The sequence below is a fragment of the Engystomops pustulosus genome, chromosome 1 (assembly GCF_040894005.1).
Source record: "Engystomops pustulosus chromosome 1, aEngPut4.maternal, whole genome shotgun sequence".
Lineage (NCBI taxonomy): Eukaryota > Metazoa > Chordata > Amphibia > Anura > Leptodactylidae > Engystomops > Engystomops pustulosus.
Window position 1 is genome coordinate 98,962,377 of NC_092411.1, and position 21,440 is coordinate 98,983,816.

At 41.9% G+C, this 21,440-nt stretch overlaps 1 protein-coding gene across 5 annotated transcripts in view; it reads right to left on the reverse strand.

Annotated features, from left to right (window-relative positions):
- The window catches only part of ADCY4 (adenylate cyclase 4), a 54,948-nt gene extending 34,610 nt beyond the window's left edge, over positions 1-20,338 (reverse strand). Inside the window, exons 1-2 of one of the 5 annotated variants that reach the window (XM_072149783.1) lie at positions 20,201-20,338; positions 3,282-3,646 (exon numbers count right to left, since the gene is read on the reverse strand). In XM_072149783.1, the coding sequence (XP_072005884.1) occupies positions 3,282-3,464 (183 nt within the window). In that variant the 5' untranslated portion in view covers positions 3,465-3,646; positions 20,201-20,338. Of the gene's footprint in view, positions 1-3,281; positions 3,647-9,086; positions 9,472-18,412; positions 18,646-18,841; positions 18,949-19,932; positions 19,954-20,200 lie in introns of those variants that run through there. The other 4 variants (XM_072149791.1, XM_072149800.1, XM_072149775.1 and 1 more) reach the window with 4 other exon arrangements.
- Positions 20,339-21,440: the final 1,102 nt, after the last annotated feature.

Here is a 21,440-nt window from a genome sequence, read left to right on the forward strand (position 1 = left end):
CCCTTACACGCCGCGTTCATGCTTGACCGCGGTGTGTAAGGGGTTAACAACCGCAATTGGAGTCGGCTCCGATCGCAGGTGTTACAGCGCAGGCCGACAGCTGTGATAGACAGCTGACAGCTGCTGCTTCTGGTGCCAGCTCCGTTCGAGAGCCGGTGCCAGAAGCAGGACGTTATAGCACATCCGCGTGCGCTTAGCATGTAGCCCCAGGGACGTACTATAACGTCCTGGTGCGCCTAGGGGTTAAGACTACCAATTGACTGCGAGTATACAAGATCCACTGGCTAAGGGGGTGGGGGGGGAGGGGAGGCGCGGAAATCACTGCTGGTTTGCCTGGGAAAGTGGCGGAATGAATATATTATTGAGCCAACGGCTCACCCAGCTCTGCCTCTTATTTTTTCGGTCATGCCCCTTTTAACCTGAAATGTTTGGATTAAAAGCAGATTGTCAATGGTAGGCTGGCTGCTTGAAAACAAATTCCCTATGTAATTACATAGGGAGCTGTTGAGGAGCCAGAAGAATTGTATCTTTATTGTAACGATCATGCTCACTATAAAGAGCCGGACTTCCCAGTACTAACTGGGACATAATGGCTTGGAGGATATGGAGAATAGTAAGCAGATATGCAGTGTGGAAAGGTGGTGTGTGTAAGAAAAATGGAGGGAGAGGCTGGTGAAAGAGGTTTCTCCCTGGGGAAACCCCTGAGGTGTATATGGGAGAATCCCTGGGTGATGGAGGATGGGGAGCCTGTGATGGTGAAGCAGCCTGATCCAGGGATCACACTAAGGCACGTTGAAGTTTATTTGAACTTCAACGGCAGGCAGCGGCCTAACATCAGCAGCAGGTTCAGCAGGATGGAAAGCTGGTAGGAGACAGCTTCCAAAAGGAAGGGGTTCTCACAGCCTGGTAGTAACTTCAGTCCAGACAGTGGACCTCTGCTCTAGCCTAGTATGCTTACTGGCTACAGTAGTTTGACACTGGCTTCTTCAGCACATGTAGCTGCTGCACTCTCCTCTGCTTAGACTGATTCACAGTCTGACCATGTGCTCCCACCTACAAAGGGTTTTTAAACTCCCCTAGCGAGGTGGCAGCACTCTCCAATCAGCTTCCAGATTGCTGTACAGTAAAAACATAACATATCCATTGTCTATAACCAATGATATGCTAACTGTTGCCCTCATATGATCACCAGTCGATTTGGCTGTTGTCAGTTTGTGCAGTGCATCCAGTACGGCCAGTGTTGTGAGACATCTTAATGAGGTAATGTGCAGTGATGGCAGTTTTACACATCATTACTATGGTAACAGAGCAGGACAGTCTGTTACATCTTCACTGTGAGCAGAGCAGAAGAGGGAGGAGGAGTTACTGAGAACTAAAGGATCATGGGACTTGTAATTTCCAGTGGTGTTCATCTTGGTGATAACTCTTTCTTTAGACAGCCCATAACATTTTGTGAATAAAAAAAAAACAAAAAAAAACTACCGTATATTCCGGCGTATAAGACGACTTTTGAAGACAGAAAAATCTTATGTCTTCTCTGGGGTCGTCTTATACGCCGGTAATCCCGACCGCCCGCCGTGTATTCACGGCGGTGGTCGGGTCGCGCTGCATGGAGAGGGCTCACGGGCTGAGCCCTCTCCATAGCCGGTAAGTCTTTGCTGCATATTGCAGCAAAGGCTTACCGGTAACACCCGCGATTAGTGCTAGCACCGATCGCGGGTGTTTTCACAGCGTGGGCTGCCGGCAAAGCCGCCGGCAGCCTCAAAAAGATAGCGGCGATCCGTCTCCATGGTAGCCTCGGGTCTTCCGAAGACCCGAGGCTATTTCGTTTTAACCCCTTCATTACAATGTGCTGATAGCACATTGTAATGAATGAGGAGGAAAATCCCGATATACTGCCATACTGTAGTATGGCAGTATATGGTAGGATCGATCAGACAACCTAGGGTTAAAATACCCTAGGGAGTCTGAAAAATAGTATAAATAAGTAAAAAAATATATATATATAATAAAAAAACCTAAAATTTCAAATCACCCCCCTTTCCCTAGAACTGACATAAATAAACAGTAAAAATCATAAACACATCAGGTATCGACGCGTCCGAAAATGCCCGATCTATCAAAATATGATAACAGTTTTTCAATGCGTTTAACCCCATAACGGAAAATAGCGCCCAAAATGGCACTTTGCCATTTTGAAAAATATAAAAAAAAAAAAAAAATCTATAAAAAGTGATCAAAAGGTCGTACAGTCCTAAAAATGATATAATTGAAAATATTATCAAATTTCGCAAAAAATGACACCACCCACAGCTCCGTACACCAAAGTATAAAAAAGTTATTAGCGCCAGAAGTTGGCAAAATCAGAAAAATAATTTTTGTACAGGAGGTTTTCATTTTTGTAAATGTATGAAAACATTATAAAACCTATACAAATTTGGTATCCCCTTAATCGTACCGACCCAAAGAATAAAGTAGACATGTCATTTGGGGTGCTCAGTGACAGACGTAATATCCAAGCCCAAAAGAAAATGGCGCAAATGCGTTTTTTCACCATTTTCATTGCATTTGGAATTTTTTTTCCCGCTTCTGAGTACATGGCATGGAATATTTAATAAAATAAAAATTTAAGGTACAGTATGGTAACATTTACAGTAAAATGGACGATGGTAATGTTGTTGTTGTATGCCTTATGTTTATGAGCGACAGTTTTCCTGCTATATACCTGCATGTCATAAGAATTTAAATTAAAAAAAGGACCATGTTAAATTCAAATCTGTTTTTTTTTTTATTTTTACCGGTGTTTTGTATGCGTTGGAAAAGGGTTAGTCTTATACGGCGAATATATCTTAAACTCTATATTTTAAACAGGAAGTAGGGGGGTCGTCTTATACACCAGGTCGTCTTATACGCCGGAATATACGGTAACTATTTAAGCTCTATTCTTTGACCAATGACATTGAGTTTTGTTATATTCATTTATTTACAGCATTATGGGTTTTTGTATCAGATGTTCATATTCCCATAATACAGTTTTCAACAAATTTTCTTTTTACTACACATAAATGCCAGCGTTCTTGCCTTGAAAGTCGGTATACTTTAGTTGTGTAGTAATTTGTACCAACTTTACAATAAATCAAAATTAGAATTTCTTGACCTGAATGAGTTCTTTGAAAGTAATCCCCTGTGAAATAGCTGCACATATATGAATCAAGTGTTTGTTCAATCCGAGGCTATGACTTAGGAGTACTAATGATAGAAGAGTCTTATGCTCTACTTACCCGGCCAGTGCCAAAGGTAACAACTATGAGTGTGCAGCATATTGCCAGAACGATGAGTAGCAGGAGCAGGATGACTGGATACTGCTGGCTCAGACGATAGTGTGACTCATTGGAAAGACCTTCTTTTACACGTTTACATCTTGGTGGATAAGGGCCCAGATGAGCCCTGCTATTCTCTGGCATCTGTATCAACTATTTTTTGCCTTTTGCTCCAGGAAAAAGTAGGCACAAGGTAAATCTGGTAGAAGGACATGAAACATAATTTAGGGTCCTTTACAAAGTTCTTGGAACAGAGTTGTAAATCCTCCATGGATGGCACATATTGCACAAATTTTGCAGGAAATAGCTTCACAAAAAAACAAGATCTAGAAGAAAGAAAAACAGAATAGTCAATATATAAATCACATCATTGTCACTTGACCATTTAATACTGACTAAGTTACAAGACTACTACACCCTTTAAGACAAGAATCTCATGTCACCCTTCTAAGGTCTTCCTCCTTCCAGTAAATACACATGAACAAGATCCTATTAACAAGTTTGGCAGCATTTCTCTTCTGACTAGGCGGCAACATGTAATATACAGCATGTAGTTTTGTCCCTGACCCGACATGAGGCTTTGCTGGATTTTAGAAAACTAGAGACTGCAATTTCTTCCCTATTCCATGATCACATAATTCGATCTTCTATACAACTGGGTAGCATGTTATGTCGTGACAAGTATCCTCTTGTCATAACTGTTCAGGTGCCAATAACATTACTTGACCCTCCAATACAAAGGCAGGATTAGCCTCTGTAGTATGAGGGACAATGTACAGGATGTAGCCCTTATTTAGGTTTTCCTCATTCAAGTGGAAACCATATATTTCTACTTAGGAGGATCTGTGTCTGACCCGAAGCGAGTTTACCATGCGTGCATCACTGCTTTAAGAGTCTTCAAATTTTTTATGTTTTGAAGAAATAAAACCATTAAAAAATATTAAATTTAAAAGTATAGACATAATAGTACTGATAAACTTGATTAATTGTTTACAGGCAGTCCCCTACTTAAGGACACCCGACTTACAGACAGACTTCTCTACCCACTGTGACCTCTGGTGAAGCTCTCTGGATGGTTTACATGAGTCCCAGGCTGCAATGATCAGGTGTAAGGTGTCTGTAATGAAGCTTTATTGATAATCCTGGGTCCCATTACAGCAAAGAATTTTGAAAATCCAAATGTCACTTGGACAAAAAAGTTTTTTTGCCGGGAGCTGCAATTATAAAATATATGTTCCAACTTACATACAAATTCAACTTAATTACAAACCCAAGGAACCTATTGTGTACGTTTAAAAAAAAAAAAAAAAAAAAAAGCCCAAACAAAAGAGCTGCAAAAGCTGCAATAAAGCATAATATACTTTATTGAAATGTCAATACATACAATTCAAGGTTATATACCATATAATGGGGAAAGAAGAGAGGAGAAAACAAGTGGCCCCTGGTGGAAATTGGGGCAACCATGGAATACACAAGCGCCCTCAGAATACCCAAGAACCAAAAATTAATAAGTAACAACTCAGACTACAAAGGTCTGATCAATAATCAGTAATGCAGACAGGAGTATAAGAAAGATAGCTTTCCTCAATCAATCATATGTGGAGTGGAGACCGGAGGTACCTTCCGGCTCCCAAAATACACGTAAATGGTTAATGCTTACCCGAAAGCATGATGATAGGTTCAATGGGGAGACCTGAGGGGGCTTATCCTGTATGTAACCTGTGACTGTCTGTATACATTTCATGTTATGTTCATACATTTTAATAACCTAAAAAATGAAAACCACTTGACTCGGCCAAGCGGACTCGCTACTAGTTATTGTCGCCATGTTCTGTAGTGCAAACCATGTTATTTTTTCATTAGAAAAGCAGGACTGACACATATTGCAATTATGGCATTTTGTTGCTTTACAATGTTTGTGTCAAAGGCTAGTGAGCACCCACAAGGTATTCCCCAACCTTGGCAAGTGAAGTACTCCCTACTCACAAGTACCCCCTGAAAAAGTCCCGCAAATAACCTCCAGTCCAGAGCCAGCGTAGGCAACGGTTTCATAAACACTTGAGACTTCTGTGCAACTTTTCTGAAGAAAGTCTCAAAAATAATAATATTTGTAAAAATAGATATTGCTAGGAATGGGGAAGGGTGGGTGTGTGGCCGGCTAGAAGTTGAGCGCAGCAAAGCTTCCGTACCCGTTTGTTTACATGGGGCACGGACTGAAGAGATCACAGCGCTGGACACCGGGACGTGTTTATGTTTTTTTTAAAATGCCCCATCCCGGCCACCCAAGGGGTTTTTTATACCCTCGGACAACCCTATAAAGTTCTACAGTGCTGGTCCTTGTGCCTCTAGCCCCTTAATTCACATGGAGTGATTACAGCGCTGAGAGCACTCCTCCCTGCTGCTTCTGCGATCAGTGCTGACTGCTATCAGCTCAAGCACCAGAGAACACATCTGTGAACACCATGATGAGCTAATCATGGTGTTCACAGGAAAAGTTTGTTATTTTTGCAACCTTTTTGGCTGCCTGCACGATCTTCTTTCTCCCTGTCAGATCGTTATCGGTCAGTGAGCAAGAACAAGGCAGCGCAAAGGCAGTGAGTGTCTGTCACACATTGCTAGTTATAGAAAGCTGTGATAACACTTGCCCCCCAGTGTAATAAACTATTCATTACATAGTTAGTTCAGAGATATATATATATATATATTGCAGTCCAGTATATTAAGCAGGTGATCTTTTGATGGCTTGTTCAAGTTGAAGGGGAAAATTATAGTAAAAAACAAAGAAAAAAAAAACCAACAAAAAAAAAAAATCCCCTAAACACCAGCTTTATGCCTTTGGAAACACGGCATTGCAAAAGCAAATGAGATATTCTCCAATTTTGTTTTTATTCAGATAAATTGGGCAAAATTAAAAAGAGCAGAGTTCATCTTCCGGCCGGCCATGCCCACCCATCTGGGAATAGGGACCAGTCGGAATGCCAGCCAGAAGCCGAAACAGGGGCACAGACAAGAGAGAGACAGTGGGACACTGGGAGGAACCACAGAGATAATTAAATGTTTATTTTTTTTAACTAGCCCCTTCTTGGCCATATATATATATATATATTTTTTTTTTTAATGTCTGAGGGCGTGTTCACACATTGCGCTTTGGTTGCGTTTTCATTGCGTTTCATTTCATTAAAACGCATTACAACAGCTGAGGAGAGGTTGATTTTCCTAATTACATTACTATTTACATTTGTTAACGTGATGTTAACGCATGCGTTAACAAAACACATGCGTTAACATCGCGTTTACAATGCGTTTTATAAACGCAAATGTTAACTTTAATGTAATTAGGCGAATCCCCTCTCTACAGCTGTTGTAATGAGTTTTAAAACGCAATGAAAACGCAACCAAAGCGCAATGTGTGAACGCGCCCTCAGAGGACCCCTTAAAGATTTCACTAAATATTTAGATTCCTCCCAGACTACTGCAGCAGTGTGTACAGTCTCATAAGATTTATCTCAAAAGGAAACCGTCCTTCACCTGAGCAGTGGAGCTCAATAGCAAAGCTGGGTCGGCAGTGCCATGCAGAGTCAGCTAATGTGGGAAAGCTGGGTAAATATTTGATGTTACATGCCAAGAATCTACGTAATCTAGGCAATGTAATTTTCTGATGTGCAAATTTAAAGGAAACCTACCAGTTAGAATGGCAGTGGTAAGCAGTAAGTACCGAGCACCAGCTCAGGGCGAGCTGGTGACGGTGCTTAGTTTCGTTAGTGTTAATAACCGCTGTATCGTGGTTTTAACACCGTTTAAACTTTAGAGCAGAAGAGGCTTCGGCGTTTCCTATGTAGGCCTCTTCTGCTCTGAGGTCCTGATTTCCTTGCTGTAATATTTGGATGCACGTTACACATATTGATATTATGAAATAGGGGCAGTGTGGTAGCATAGTGGTTAGCATTACAGCCTTGCAGTGCTGGGGACATGGGTTCAAGTCCTGGGGTCAACATCTGCAAAGAGTCTAAGGGTGAAGACACACATGGCGTTTTTGGGCCGTTTTTACTAAGTGCGTTTTCAGATCGTTAAAAACGCATGCGTTTTTTAAAAACGCATAAGTTTTTGTCAGTTTTCCGAAATTGCAAAACGGACAATGAAAAACAGACAAAAACGCATGCGTTTTTAACGATCTGAAAACGTACTTAGTAAAAACGGCCCAAAAACGCCATGTGTGTCTTCACCCTAAGGGCACGTTCACACGTTTCGTTTTGGTTGCGTTTTGAAATGCATTACAACAGCTGACGAGAGGGGATTTGTCTAATTACATTAACGTTTATGTTTGTTAACACATGTGTTAACAAAATCCATGCATTGACGCGTTGTTAACACATGCCTTTACAACGCATTTGTAAATGGAAATGTTAACAGTGATGCAATTAGGCAAATCACCTCTCCTCGATTGTTGTAATGCGTTTCAAATGCAATGAAAACGCAGGTCAAAACACAATGGGGGACATTTACTATGGCGTTTCCGCCAGTTTTGTGGCGCTCTCACCACATGTTCTGCTCTCAGACCTATTTATTAGCTTGCGGCGCTAGAAAAAAATGACTTTTTCCGTCTGCTCCGACTCTTCTCCGAAAGGGGGCGTGGCTTTGGCGGAGTGGAAACTCAGACACAATTAATATGTGTTGCAGCCCTTTTTGGGCGCTGTAAACTGGCGGAAAATAGACCAAAAGAAAACTGGTCTAGCAGGGACTGTTGGACACATTTCTGGTGCTCGGGACAGATTTTGGTCCCAGGGACAGAAAATGGTCGCGGCGCCAGAAATGTCTCTGCACAGCTCTACAATATTAATGTGTTTCTTCTTTCCCAGAGCAGGTCGGTAACAAAGCCAGTGCAGACACCGACACTTTAAGTAAATGTCCCCCAATGTGTGAACGCGCCCTGAATGTTCTCTCTGTGTTTGCATGGGTTTCCTCCGGGTCCTCTGGTTTCCTCCCACACTCCAAAACATACTGGTAGGATGTTTAGATTGTGAGCCCCATGGGGACAGGTACTAATTTGGCAAGATCTATGCAGTGCTGCGTAATCTGTATGCACTATATAAATAAAGGAATTATTATTGTTATAAGGAGTTTGTTCCAATCCTATAAGTCTACGTTTGCCCATGTAACGCCACCTTCCCCAGATGAAAGGACTTTGTATCTATGTAATTGCATGTATTTTGTTACTAATATATCCTCACCTGTCATTTGTGTCTCTTGCTCGACAAAGTGCAAACTTCTCAGAGCACATCACTTACAAGTGCGACTTTTTGTCTGTCTCAAGTGTAACATCCATGTGAGGGTTTTAGGAAACTTATTTTGCATTAATAAAGCTTACAATAGTCCTGTGACACATATACATGTATATAAATAGAAAGCCATCTATCTGTACACTCCACATAAAGCCATATAGACATCCCCCCCCTGGGAGTCAGAACTGTGGAAATCAAGCAATTTCCATTTTGTCAAGAAAAGCAGGACATGTCGGGGCCGATGTGCCGAGCAGGGAATTCCTGCATACATTACTGGCACATACTTGTGTCCCAGCTCAAGGGCATGATTTCCAGCAGGGGATTTATAATGAGGGCAGCACAAAATGGGTCTAGTCAGAGCCGGGGGCAGGTGCCCTACATAGAGGAGGCAGCTGCCACCAGCAGGGATTATTTATGACTAGACTGGCACCTCGTCTATATATATAGAACTAGTGAGGGAAACTTTCCCAGCCAGTGCCCAGCTCACCTCCATTCGGGGTCCTGTCAGCGCGCTCCTTGCTCTTTGCCTCCTGAGCTGAGCTTTACCCCGGTTAACAGAGCAGTGTGTGATAAGATAAAGTCATAGAAGCGGCTGTTCCCGCCCAGTGCCAGGCTCTAATTACAGCCCCACCGCACAGATCAAGTGGCTGGGAGGAAGCGAGGACCGGCCGCTCATTACTGGCAGCCGAGGAGCCGCAGATAGCAGAGCGGAAGGGAACTTTGATCTGTCACAGAGGAGCAATGAGGGAGCAGGGAGATGAGCGACGTCTCAGGCAGGGAAGTCCCGCTAGCACAGGTGCTCGCTTATCCCGAGCTCTGCTACCACAGCTGCGTGCAATGGAGAGCGCTGAGGGGAGACCTGACGTGCCACCGCCTCCACATCTGCTGAAGGTGTTCGCATATAGAAGATTTGGGACGGTGTCCCACGTGGCGTTTTTGTCACCTTTTAAAACGCATCCAAAACGCAAGTGGGAGGGGTGTGTGGCCAAAACGCATATGCGTTTCCAATGAAACTAGCGTTTTGGATGCATTTAAAAACGGGTGTGTTTACACGTTCTGTTTTTCACATGCGGTTTCTGATGTCCAAACCAGCAGTGGAGTGAAAATAGAGTTGGAGCAGCACCTCTTAAGGGTGAAGACACACATGGCGTTTTTGGGCCGTTTTTACTAAATGCGTTTTCAGATCGTCAAAAACGCATGCGTTAAAAACGCACCCGTTTTTAAAAACGCATGCGGTTTTGTCCGGTTTTTATTACGCAATTTCGGAAAAACGGACAAAAACGCATGCGTTTTCAAAAAACGTTTTTTGAAAACGCATGCGTTTTTGTCAGTTTTTCTGAAATTGCGCAATAAAAACCGGACAAAACCGCATGCGTTTTTAAAAACGCACTTAGTAAAAACGGCCCAAAAACGCCATGTGTGTCTTCACCCTTAGGCCGCGGTCACACGTACCGCTAAACGTCCATTCATAATGTGACGCTAGCGCACAGGGGGGGGTCCTCGGCCCGAACGCATATGCGTTTCCAGAGAAACGCATGCGATCGGCTTAACAATCGCATGCGTTTCCCTGGACGCCTAGCGGTACGTGTGACCGCAGCCTTAATGATAAGTCCTCGCCCAATTTGATCCACACCTGCTTTTGACTTCAAAAACTGCATCTGAAAAACAGCGTGAGAACGCAACCTCAGGGCGCGTTCACACGTTGCGCTTTCGTCGCGTTCATAACGCGACGCAAGCGCACAGGGGGCGGAGTTTGGGGCGATCGCATATGCGTTTCCAGAGAAACGCATGCGATCGGGTTATCAATCGCATGCGTTTCCCGGGAAACGCATATGCGATCGCCCCAAACTCCGCCCCCTGTGCGCTTGCGTCGCGTTATGAACGCGACGAAAGCGCAACGTGTGAACGCGCCCTCAAGTTTTTTGAAAGAGGACCTGTAAAAACCTGACTAGGAGCTGCTTACTAAAGTTAGCTCCTAGTGCTACAACAGACCCAGCAGTGTTAGGGCGATTTCACACAATCCATTGCGTTGCGTTTTTTGATGCATTTTTGACGCATTCCAAAGGCCTCAGGGCGTGTTCACACTTTCCGCTTTGGTCGCGTTTTCATTGCGTTTTAAAACGCATTACAACAGCTGAGGAGAATTGATTTGCCTAATTACATTACTATTTACATATGTTAACACTTTGTTAACAAAACACATGTGTTAACACATTGTTAATACATGCGTTAACATCGCTTTTACAATGTGTTTTGTAAATGCAAACATTAACAGTAATGTAATACACAGTAGCACAAGAAAGTTCTCATGTTTGTACTAATCTGACATGAGCCTGAGTGCACGTTCACACATTGCGTTTTGTTCGTGATTTTATTGCGTTTGAAACGCATTACAGCAGCTGAGGAGAGGTGATTTGCCTAATTACATTACAGTTTACATTTGTTAACACAATGTTAACACGTATGTTAACATCACGTTTACGGTGCGTTTTGTAAACGGAAGTGTTCACAGTAATGTAGTTAGGCAAATCACCTCTCCTCAGCCTAAGGGCGCGTTTACATTCAGTTTTGGAACGCAATATAAAAAGCTGAGGAGATTTGCCTATTTACATTGTGTGAATGTGACCTCCAAAGTCTAAGTTTATATCAACATTTTAGATTTTTTTGCTATGGAGAATAATGGAAATAAATTCCTTATGCTAAATTCACTGGGTGCAGTCACACAGTGCATTTTTAAACGCACTGAAACCGCATGCAAGAGACACAGATGTATTCAACTAAAGCACATCAAGCATTGCGTTACGAAAAGGCATACGTTTTCAATGTGTTCCAAAAATGCAACCGAGTGCTGTTAATTGATTTTATGCGTTTTGATGGACATGTCAATGTGGTCAGCCCGAGCCCCATCCCCAGATGTTTGCTTTGAGTTTGTAGACTGTGATATGACCGCACCCTCAACTCCTCGAATGCCACATGTTTGAAACATTTAGGGCGCGTTCACACGTTGCGTTTTGACCTGCGTTTTCATTGCGTTTGAAACGCATACAGTGGCATAACTAGGAGAAGCAGGACCCCATAGCAAGTTTTTGCATGGGGCCCCCCTTCTCACTTAATAAAAATATACATATTTGTATACTCACATATACAAGTTACACTCACACATTCATACATGTAGAGCATATATATCACATATATGTTATATATATGTTATGCTGTACAATGTGCAGCATAATTTGTATATAATGGTGCACATCCTCCACTCTTTAGTATGTCAGGTAGGATGATGGGGCCCTCTGACACTGCGGGCCCCATAGCGGCTGCTATGGCTGCTACCACTGTAGTTACGCCCCTGAACGCATATACAACAGCCGAGGAGAGGTGATTTGCCTAATTACATCACTGTTAACATGTCCGTTTACAAAATGCATCGTAAACGTGATGTTAACGCAAGCGTTAACGCATGCGGTTTGTTAACGCATGCGTTAACATTGCGTTTACAAACATAAACGGTAATGTAATTAGGCAAATCACCTCACATCAGCTGTTGTATATGCGTTTCAAACGCAGTGAAAACGCGACCAAAACGCAATGGGCGCGTTTGCACATGCATCTCAAAAAGCAACACAAACGCCATATGTTAACATGGATTACGATACCTCTGACCTATAGTAATGCAGGAAAAGGTAGGTGCACAATCCCAGACAAATGACACATGTTCCCCATTGTGTGCTGCAGGAGGGTAGGACTACAGATATGTGTGGTTGTCGCACAAGTATAGCTATGCCATAATTGTGAGCTCTAGAATAAACCTGCATCATAAAAAAATAAAAGACAAATACAGGCAGGAATTGCACTTATTTCCCCCTTACGCCACATGCAAAACTGCTGGTAACTGATTGCGTGCATTTCAATGGAAACGTACATGGGATCAGTCTGAGCGCCACCCCTGGGCGTATACATTGTAGTGCACGCTCTCTGCATCCAGCAATCTGGGCTGTAATACACCCATTTCTACGCACATTGATGTCTATGCAAGATGTATCATACACTGAGGGCGCTTTCACACGTTGCGTTTTGACCTGTGTTTTCATTGCGTTTGAACAGCTGAGGAGAGGTGATTTGCCTAATTACATCACTGTTAACATTTCCGTTTACAAAATGCATCGTAAACGCGATGTTAACACATGTGTTTTGTTAACACATGCGTTAGCATTGCATTAACAAACGTAAATGGTAATGTAATTGGACAAATTACCTTGTTGTAATGTGTTTCAAACGCAATGAAACCGCGACCAAAACGCAACGTGTGAACGCGCCCTGACGCATCGAGCATCTGCCTATGATCAGAACCCCACACCCCGTGCATTTGCGGGGATATATCAGGAGACTCTGGGCGCAGGCTCCTGGAACAGGCTGTAAGTAGTGCGCAGGTGTGGGGCAGAAATGTGGGAACGGCCCACTTGCCATGGAGGTGACATAAGGGGGAAAATAAGTGTGCCAGGAATTAAGGATTATTTCAGTGCTTATACACTAGACTACTGATGATGCTGGAGAACCAGTTGTGTTGCCTTCTCATCAATGTAAACAATCAATTTAATTTTGAAGTTGGAAGAGAAACTGATGGATGAATGCCATGTGAACGTGAAAGAAAACGCATGCGGATACCATAGTGACACAAATAGACTGCCTAAAAACAGTCAGTATGCTGTCCTTGGAAATAACAGATTGCATACTGAGAAAAAAAACTGCTGTGTGAATAAGCCCTAAAATAGTTTTATCATATTTATCACAGTGTCCAATGCTGACTGATAAATCTTGCTTAGTTTACACAAAAAAAAAGTGTCTACAATGTGGTGCATTTGCATAATTTTTGGTAAAAACCCACTTGTCATACTTTTTTTTTTTTTTCATAAGACCACATCTTTGTCTTGTAAAAAAAAAAAAAAAAAAAGCAGCGACTCTACATTGCTTTTGGACCAGAAGTGGTGACTACAAATCGGACGTAATGGTTTAGGCCAGGGATTGGACTGGTTGTACATTTGCCTGGCCTACACTGTAGTTGTGCTCTTGCCTGTTCCCTGTTGCGTGTAAGGATATATTCAGGCTCAGTCCAGTGGTATTATACAGCTAATGAGATCTGGGCGCCCACTCTCCCCCGTCACTAATGAGAGACTTGTGCATAGCATTGCTGGAGGACTTTCATCATGGTTATTGAACCATTCCAGAACCAGCATCTTCCTTGCAGCCGAGCTGTCACTGTACACTTTCTGCACACGACCATCATCACTGAACTATTCTAATAAGACGGTTTATTTGCATTATCTTTTTATTCATCTAACAAGCAATTAAATGAGATTTTAGTGGCACGCTTACCGAATCAATCCTTGGACGTCATTACACTGTCCCTGTACTACTGAAGCCAGTTCTGTAAGTGAACCATTCCAGGAATAAGCTGACACCATTGTGTCACTACAATGTGAGATCACTGTAGTAGCGACACATCAGTTAACATAGAGATAAAACAGGATTTAACCACAGAAGTGCCACGCTAGTTCTTTCACTATGCATAATTACATGGTAAATGCTGTGGCTTAAACACTTTTGATACTATACAAATTATCCGTAGGTGTCAAGGCGAAGATCTTTAGAGTAAAGGAGACAGTTCTACCTCCAGGCTGGCAGGGAAACGCACTCATAGGAAGTGGCATCTACAGCTCCTGTATAATTTAGGATCCTGCTCCTGCATTCAGTCATTGGTTTCAGCTTTGCATGAAGAATATTAGTTATTACATTACTTTTGAGGTTTATGCATATAAACTAAAATCAAGCAATAGAAGTAGCTTGGTTTTGGCAAATCAAACTTGTGTTACAATGGGGAAGGAAATTATTGGTAGTGTCCACGGTTTTTGTAATGTGTGTGTAAGTGTGGGGGGCAGGTTATAAAGTAATCATAAAATGGCAGCAGATGAAGGGTCATGTGATCTCTAACTGTCCATGAACAATCTCCCAACCGGATGGTATGAGAGTATTTATAAGTATAAGATTAAGGTCCTGGCAGGGTTTTTGCTCAGGGTCACATGACCTTCCATCTGCGGCCAAGTTATGGACAGGAATCAGTGGCGTAACTTGAAGCTGATGGACCCCAGTGCAATGTCTGTGCCAGGCCACAGACTATGATGTATGGTATATATATATATAGTCTTCTCATATGGGAAAGTGACACCTTATGGGCCTTCTAAGCCTCTTGGGCCCAGGTACGACTGCACCCTCTGCGCCCCCTCAAATTATGCTACTGGCAGGAATGTCTGGCTGATGTGCAAAGTCTGTGCTAGGCCCCCGATTATAATGTATATGGTGTATAGTACTAGTCTTCTCATATGGGAAAGTGAAACCTTATGGGCCCCTACGCCTTATGGGCCCGAGTGCGACTGCACCCTCTGCACTGGCTGCTGAAAAGGTAAAAGATAGGACGCTGCACTTTATATATTAATAAATTGGTGCAGAAGATTTTATAGTTGTATATTGGTAAATTACCTAAGATCCTGCCACTCACACTTACACACACATTACAAATATATTAGGTAAAGTGGCCAACCCCTTTAAAGAATATTCACATGCTGCAGATTTGTTGCAGAAATGTATGTGCCCCTTTATTCATTTGCAGAAACCCATGTGCTTGCCACCAAACACTATACTTAGAAGTAGTGAATAGGTGAACTTGCACTTGCAGACATTTGTGACCTCATCTACATCCACATGGGGCGAATACGCCACAGATTTTCTATCATGAAACTGAAAGCAGAAAATCTGCTTTGCTTAGCGTGCCTAAGAAAGCAAAGGCACATCAAAATGTCCGATGTGCAGATCGTAATGCAGATTTTATGTAGCAATGATGCAAAGTAGGTAACATTTTTCTTATTGTGATCTACACACTGTGGAAAATGAATTGGGCATGGACCCGTGTTGTGGAAAGGTATCTGCAGTGTGTACATTTTTGTTGAAATTTACATTGGCACAGCAAGGCCACATGAAGGCAACAATATCCCAGGTCATATCTACGTGGACAGATTTGTATACAACCTTCACATCGATGATAAGGGCAAGCAAAGTATCATCACAGACTTATTGATATTTATATTGATTGATTTATTAAATATAAATGAACAATCTCTAATACCTAGTGGTTTCCTAATGCTGATATCCTAAACTCTTTCTAAAGCTCTCAGAAAAGCTAGCTAAGTACACTTTCCAGTTCCTAACAGTGACTCTGCTGTGATGCAAAAAATAAAGAGCATAGCGTGTCAGTTCTGTTTACCTTGACATCACTTACCGTATCTCCCAATCAATATCCCACAATGTATGCATCTGCTACCTAGGAAACTAAGGTCTGCTTTACCAAAGTTATCACAAATGCATCACATTCTCTAGTTTTTTGGTCGCTACAAATGACATTCTCTATACACATGACCTTGAATTGAGCCCTTGTTCTCTTTTTTTTCATAAGACAAGCATGCCTACTATACAGAAAAATACCAGCTTCCCACCATTAAATGAGCATGGAGTATGTATGACATATATAAGTCCATGACTCCGAGTTAATGCACCACACTGTAACACTCCGAGACCTAAACAAATTGTGAATCATTTACAGAGCATTATGTAAAAGGTAGACGCTCAGGGAAATCAAAGCTCCTATCTGTGCTGCATCCCGAGCCCTGCTGTGAGATCAGATGTATCCATTCTGTCATTTCTACGCGGGATGTAAGCCGTAATTTAGCTCCTTGTTCAATTTCACACTTATTGCCACATTCTTTACGCTACCTCCAAGGTAATTTTGTCTTCTAACCCAATTTCTAGTCCTTCTATCATCTGCTGTCCTACTTTCTTTGGAAAGGCAAGCAGGAATACTTCCTTTTCGGATCACGTAAGATAACCCTTACAATTGTAGGTTCACCTCCTCTTGAACTTAAATTTAATAAAGGTTTTCTATTTCATGGTATCATTGTAGATAAACTTCTATAAACACACAGGTTATTTCTCCTATACAAAACATGTATAAAGCAGGTGCCAGCTGATCCATACTTGCAGGAAAAGTATCAATATTTGACAGTGAACATGATTTCTCAGGTACATGTGGCTATAAAGCATTACATTTTTGCATGATATTGTAGCCAAAGTAGAAGTTAGATTTTTGATGGACGGGTTTCATAATTCATGTCAATAAAGGGGACAAGGCAATAATTGGACAAGCAGTCATATCCTTTAGATAAGCGGCACCTGATGTATCTGGATTGAATAATCTACCCTCTGTATCCCATACAACATGGATTGGCATCCTTTATGGAGTAGACATTCAGGTGATGTCTGTTATGTTACCAGCTAAAGAAAAAACTGACCCAGGCATATAACTAGACAGACGGAGCTAACAAAGATTATGACAACATCATTATGTCTGCATAACTATATAATACATGATTTACAACAAGCAAACAATTTCTGATCCAATGATCGAGGGTTCTATTACACCAGCAATTGACTGGTATACATTAGTTATATGATATTTTATAGAATGATTGAACCCTTTTAACAAACCAAAAAGCGAGTACAGGCGGTCCCCTACTTAAGGATACCCGACTTACAGAAGACCCTGAGTTAAAGACGGACCCCTCTGCCCACTGTGACCTGTGGTGAAGCTCTCTGGGTGCTTTACTATAGTCCCAGATTGCAATAATCAGCTGTAAAGTGTCTGTAATGAAGCTTTATTGATAATCCTTGGTCCCATTACACCAAAAAATTTTGGAACTCCAATTGTCACTGGGGCAAAAAAAAAAAAATTGTCTAGAACTACAATTATAAAATATACAGTTTCGACTTACATACAATTTAACTTAAGAACAAACCTATGGACCCTATCTTGTACGTAACCAGGGGACTGCCTGTACTGTAATAAATAGAACATTGAATGTCCTAGGCAGAGATATTTGTTGAATGAGTTTTCGTGTATTGCATACTAAATACTTTTTGTAGTACAGTCCTTCAGTCTTAAAATGCAGTATTTTTTGCCAACACGACAAACACATGAATTTTAATCTTGCTCTGACTCTTCCAAGAAAAAAAAGCTTTTTAACAGGTGTTGGCCATTGAGTGACACACGCACTGAACATTTTGCAAGACTGTCTAGTACACAAAAGTACAACAGCAAATAGTTGCCTCATGGGTGAGATTTGCCTCATCCATTCTGTGACATTCTTATACATATGTTCCATGGCTGAAACAATACTATCTCCCTTCCCCCTTTGTCAGAAACTCAAATAACCAGTCTTCACAACAAAAAATCATATATAAAAAGAATGACTCCTTTGCTTTGCTAGTGATTCAATCCTTTAGCTCAGTAGTCAGCAACTGTTGCAGAGTAAGAGCTCCCAGAGAAACACAGAAGAAGAAAAGGACATCAAGCCCACATGAAAGAGCTGTCGATTCTTAAAAACTTCAGCATCAGCCATTCATGTTCATAGTACTCTGTCATTTCCTTGTTTTACTTATATAGCACCTACATATTCTAAATTCTTTACAGTCAGGGAGAGAGAACAACCTACCAAAGATAAGCGGCAGGAGCAATGAACTTAAAGCTGATGTCTTCCTTAAGAGCTTACAATCTATTAAAAGTCATGCCCTCCACAAGATAGTCCTATGTACAGCATAAACTACTCGATTGTCACCAGACAAAACACCTTTCAGATATCCCATAATAATCAGTGTTCCCGCCACAGAGCTTCATTAGTTCACAACACCTCTTTCCCAACACCTTCTCACCAGTTTTAAGCCGCCAGCCCTTGTCTTCCCCGAATCAGCGTGGTCCCACTCACACCATCTAGATCATAGGTCTCAGTCAAATGCCTTCTTTTCCTTCTCCTTCCCTCTCTTCCGAGATTGCCTCCAGGTTGCCTCTAGACTGAATCTTCAAAGCCTGGAGTCCCTCCCTAATCCTCATCCCTCCTTCTGCCTTACTAAACCTTCTCTCTCACATTGCTCTGGGTGTCAACTCTCTTTTCCTTTCTTGTATGTCTCTAAATGTTGCCTGTATGTCTCAGTTTGTTTGCCCCTGTCAGTCTCATTGTCTTTCTTCCCTTCATTGCTTTGCCAGCCCCCCCCCCCTTTCCCCTCCACAGCTAATTAGTTGTCATTAGCAGAGTTTATTAGTATTTTCCATCTTTGTTTCTTGTTGTCTGATGTCTGACCCACCCTGTGGTTTCCTGTGTATCCTTTAACTCTTCCTGCTGAATCCTAGAGAGGGCTCTAATATTGCAGGTCTAATACGTTGCAGGCAGGGCTCGGTTGATGTACCTCCATCGCATTTCGAAGTCCAATCTGCTATTTCTGTGCTGACAGACGCCTTCTTCCTGTCTCACATCGCAATGTATTCTAGTGCTGAATGATACCTTCATCCTGCCAAGCACTCTCTATGCTAGCCACTTGTGCATGCCTCTTGTAAACAAGCCCTGTGCACTACTTTTAGTTTTCTCTTTTTCCAAATATATTCTGCACTTAGTAAAGTTTTATCAGGATCAAGTAATCCCATTTGGTCTTTTATGTTCCCAGAATACTAACAACACTCAACAAGTCCAGTCTAGAATCTAATTCTGCTATTCCAACAACAGCTCCGGAGCTGGCTACAGCAAGGCATTGGCATAGCAAAACACAAAAGCACAAATAATAATTATATTGTTTTGTCTGCACACAATGTCAGCGGATGTTCTGCAGCTGGCATGGCAGCGGAACATCATGTCAGGATGCCCAATGACGCCAGTCATGTAATGCTTTATAGAAAACCTGTGTCGTAAGACTAGAAGGGTTCATTGCCATTTTCCAGGGATGGGAAGGGTTAAAAAAAGTCAATTTGTAAAGTGCAATGAAGCTAGCTCTGTCTAGTCTGTGTTCTTCAAAGTCATTAAGGTGTGATACTGTGCAGGCTCCTCAATAGGAATTCATAATTATCTTCCTATCTGGGGCATTTGATTTCATTTTAATTAGATGCCATGGAAAGCAGAAGACGGAAAAGGCAGACTAGAAACCACAGAGGCAACGCAGAGCAACTCAGACAGGTAACAGGCGGATAAATGCAGAAGCAGAGGTAAGACATTGTGGATTAGACAAAATGCCTCGTACCCAGCAGAAAAGGGGGCTGAGAACTTTAAAGACATGTATGAGCATGGGATGGAGATGGAACAGGCAGGCAGAGGTGCAAGCGGATGATTACAAGCATGTATACAAGAGACAGGAGTGGCACAGCGCCACAAGATGCAGCCAATTTATCTCTGCTGATTTTTAATTACCAGATTCAGTTGGAAATGAGCCCAAAGAAGAGTGACAGCAGCTCCCTGTCTTGCCGTTATCTCCCTCCTATTCTCCAGCCAGTTCCTCCTTCCACTGTCTTGTCTCTGCTCTCTTGTCCACAGTTTCCCGAACTCTTAGCATATGAAGGTGTCTGTATGCCTGTCTGAAGTACCTATTTTATTTGCCGTTCTATTTTTAACTATCATTTCCTCCTCTTCAGACCCTGCCGTGTTCTATTTTGTAATGTTGGGTTATTTTTATAATTACCTGCCATGGAGAATAAGATTACTCTTCACTCTTCATCATGCCTCACTCTCTCCAGGTTTCCTGCTCACAGTCTCACCTACGCAGGACGGAAAGAGTCGTCCTGGATTCAGAACTTTACGTGAGGGTGTCAGAAAACCATCTGCTCTACACCTGACAGTCACAGGCCTATGGAATGAGGTAAAACCAGTCACTGCTTTAGACAAGACAGACTATAGCGCCTCTCCGGTATCTATTTTTAACCCTTTGTCAGACAAAAAGAATTCATGAAAAGGTCAGCAGTTGTGGTAAGGGAACAAGGAACTGAGAGTGTTACGTTACCACAGATTACAGGAGCAGCTTCTTTGATGATGAAGATGATGACGGTGAGCGGAGTTAACTCCTTTTCGTCCGCATTGGAACCATGAACAAAGATAAGAATCAATCATGTGTACCAACATAGGAACAGGATTATTTATTGTTTTGTCTTTTACTGCGTGTAACAATTTCAAACAGCAGCTGAATATGGGATAATAAATTAAGATTTGGTATTGTTTTGTAAACATTAGGAAGATATATCAGTGACAGAATTTAATTATGTGCCTTTTGTTTTGTTTATAAAACTGCACTGTACTAATTTTCCTTCCATGAATACACTATTTCTTCCTCCCCGAAAAAAGTAAGAAGAAAATGTCAGTTCTACTGATTGTCATGTTTAACAGATGCATTAAAATGTCTATTGATGTCAAAGAACTTTGAAAGGGAATCTGTCATCAGCAATTGACTTAATAAACCACTACCAGAATATCGTTTAGCAGCGTAACATCTCCTTCTTTCACACCAACCTTCTTTCATGTGCCAGTGTGATGGCATCATCCAGAAAATGAATTTTTAATAGAACTGTAAATTGGTTGTGTAAAGTTAAGGAGGCAAAGAGTTTAACACTGATGTCAAGGTGGGGAGCTCTGAATGCCTCCTCTATGATTGAAATCATCAGACTTCAGGAGACCTGGTTAGGGATGTCTCTTGATGCAGGACCATCAATTACACCAAAGGGGGTCTTTTGAGGAAGTGAAAGCTTGACTTCAGTGTTAAACTCTAAGTCACCTTGACTTCATACAACAAATTTATATCTTACTTCGAAGTAGATTTTCTTGATGATTCCACCACTCTGGATCATGAAAGAAACATGATCTAGAAGACGCTTGACAACATACTGGTAGTGGTTTATTAGGTCTATCTCTGCTCATGTATATTCAATAAA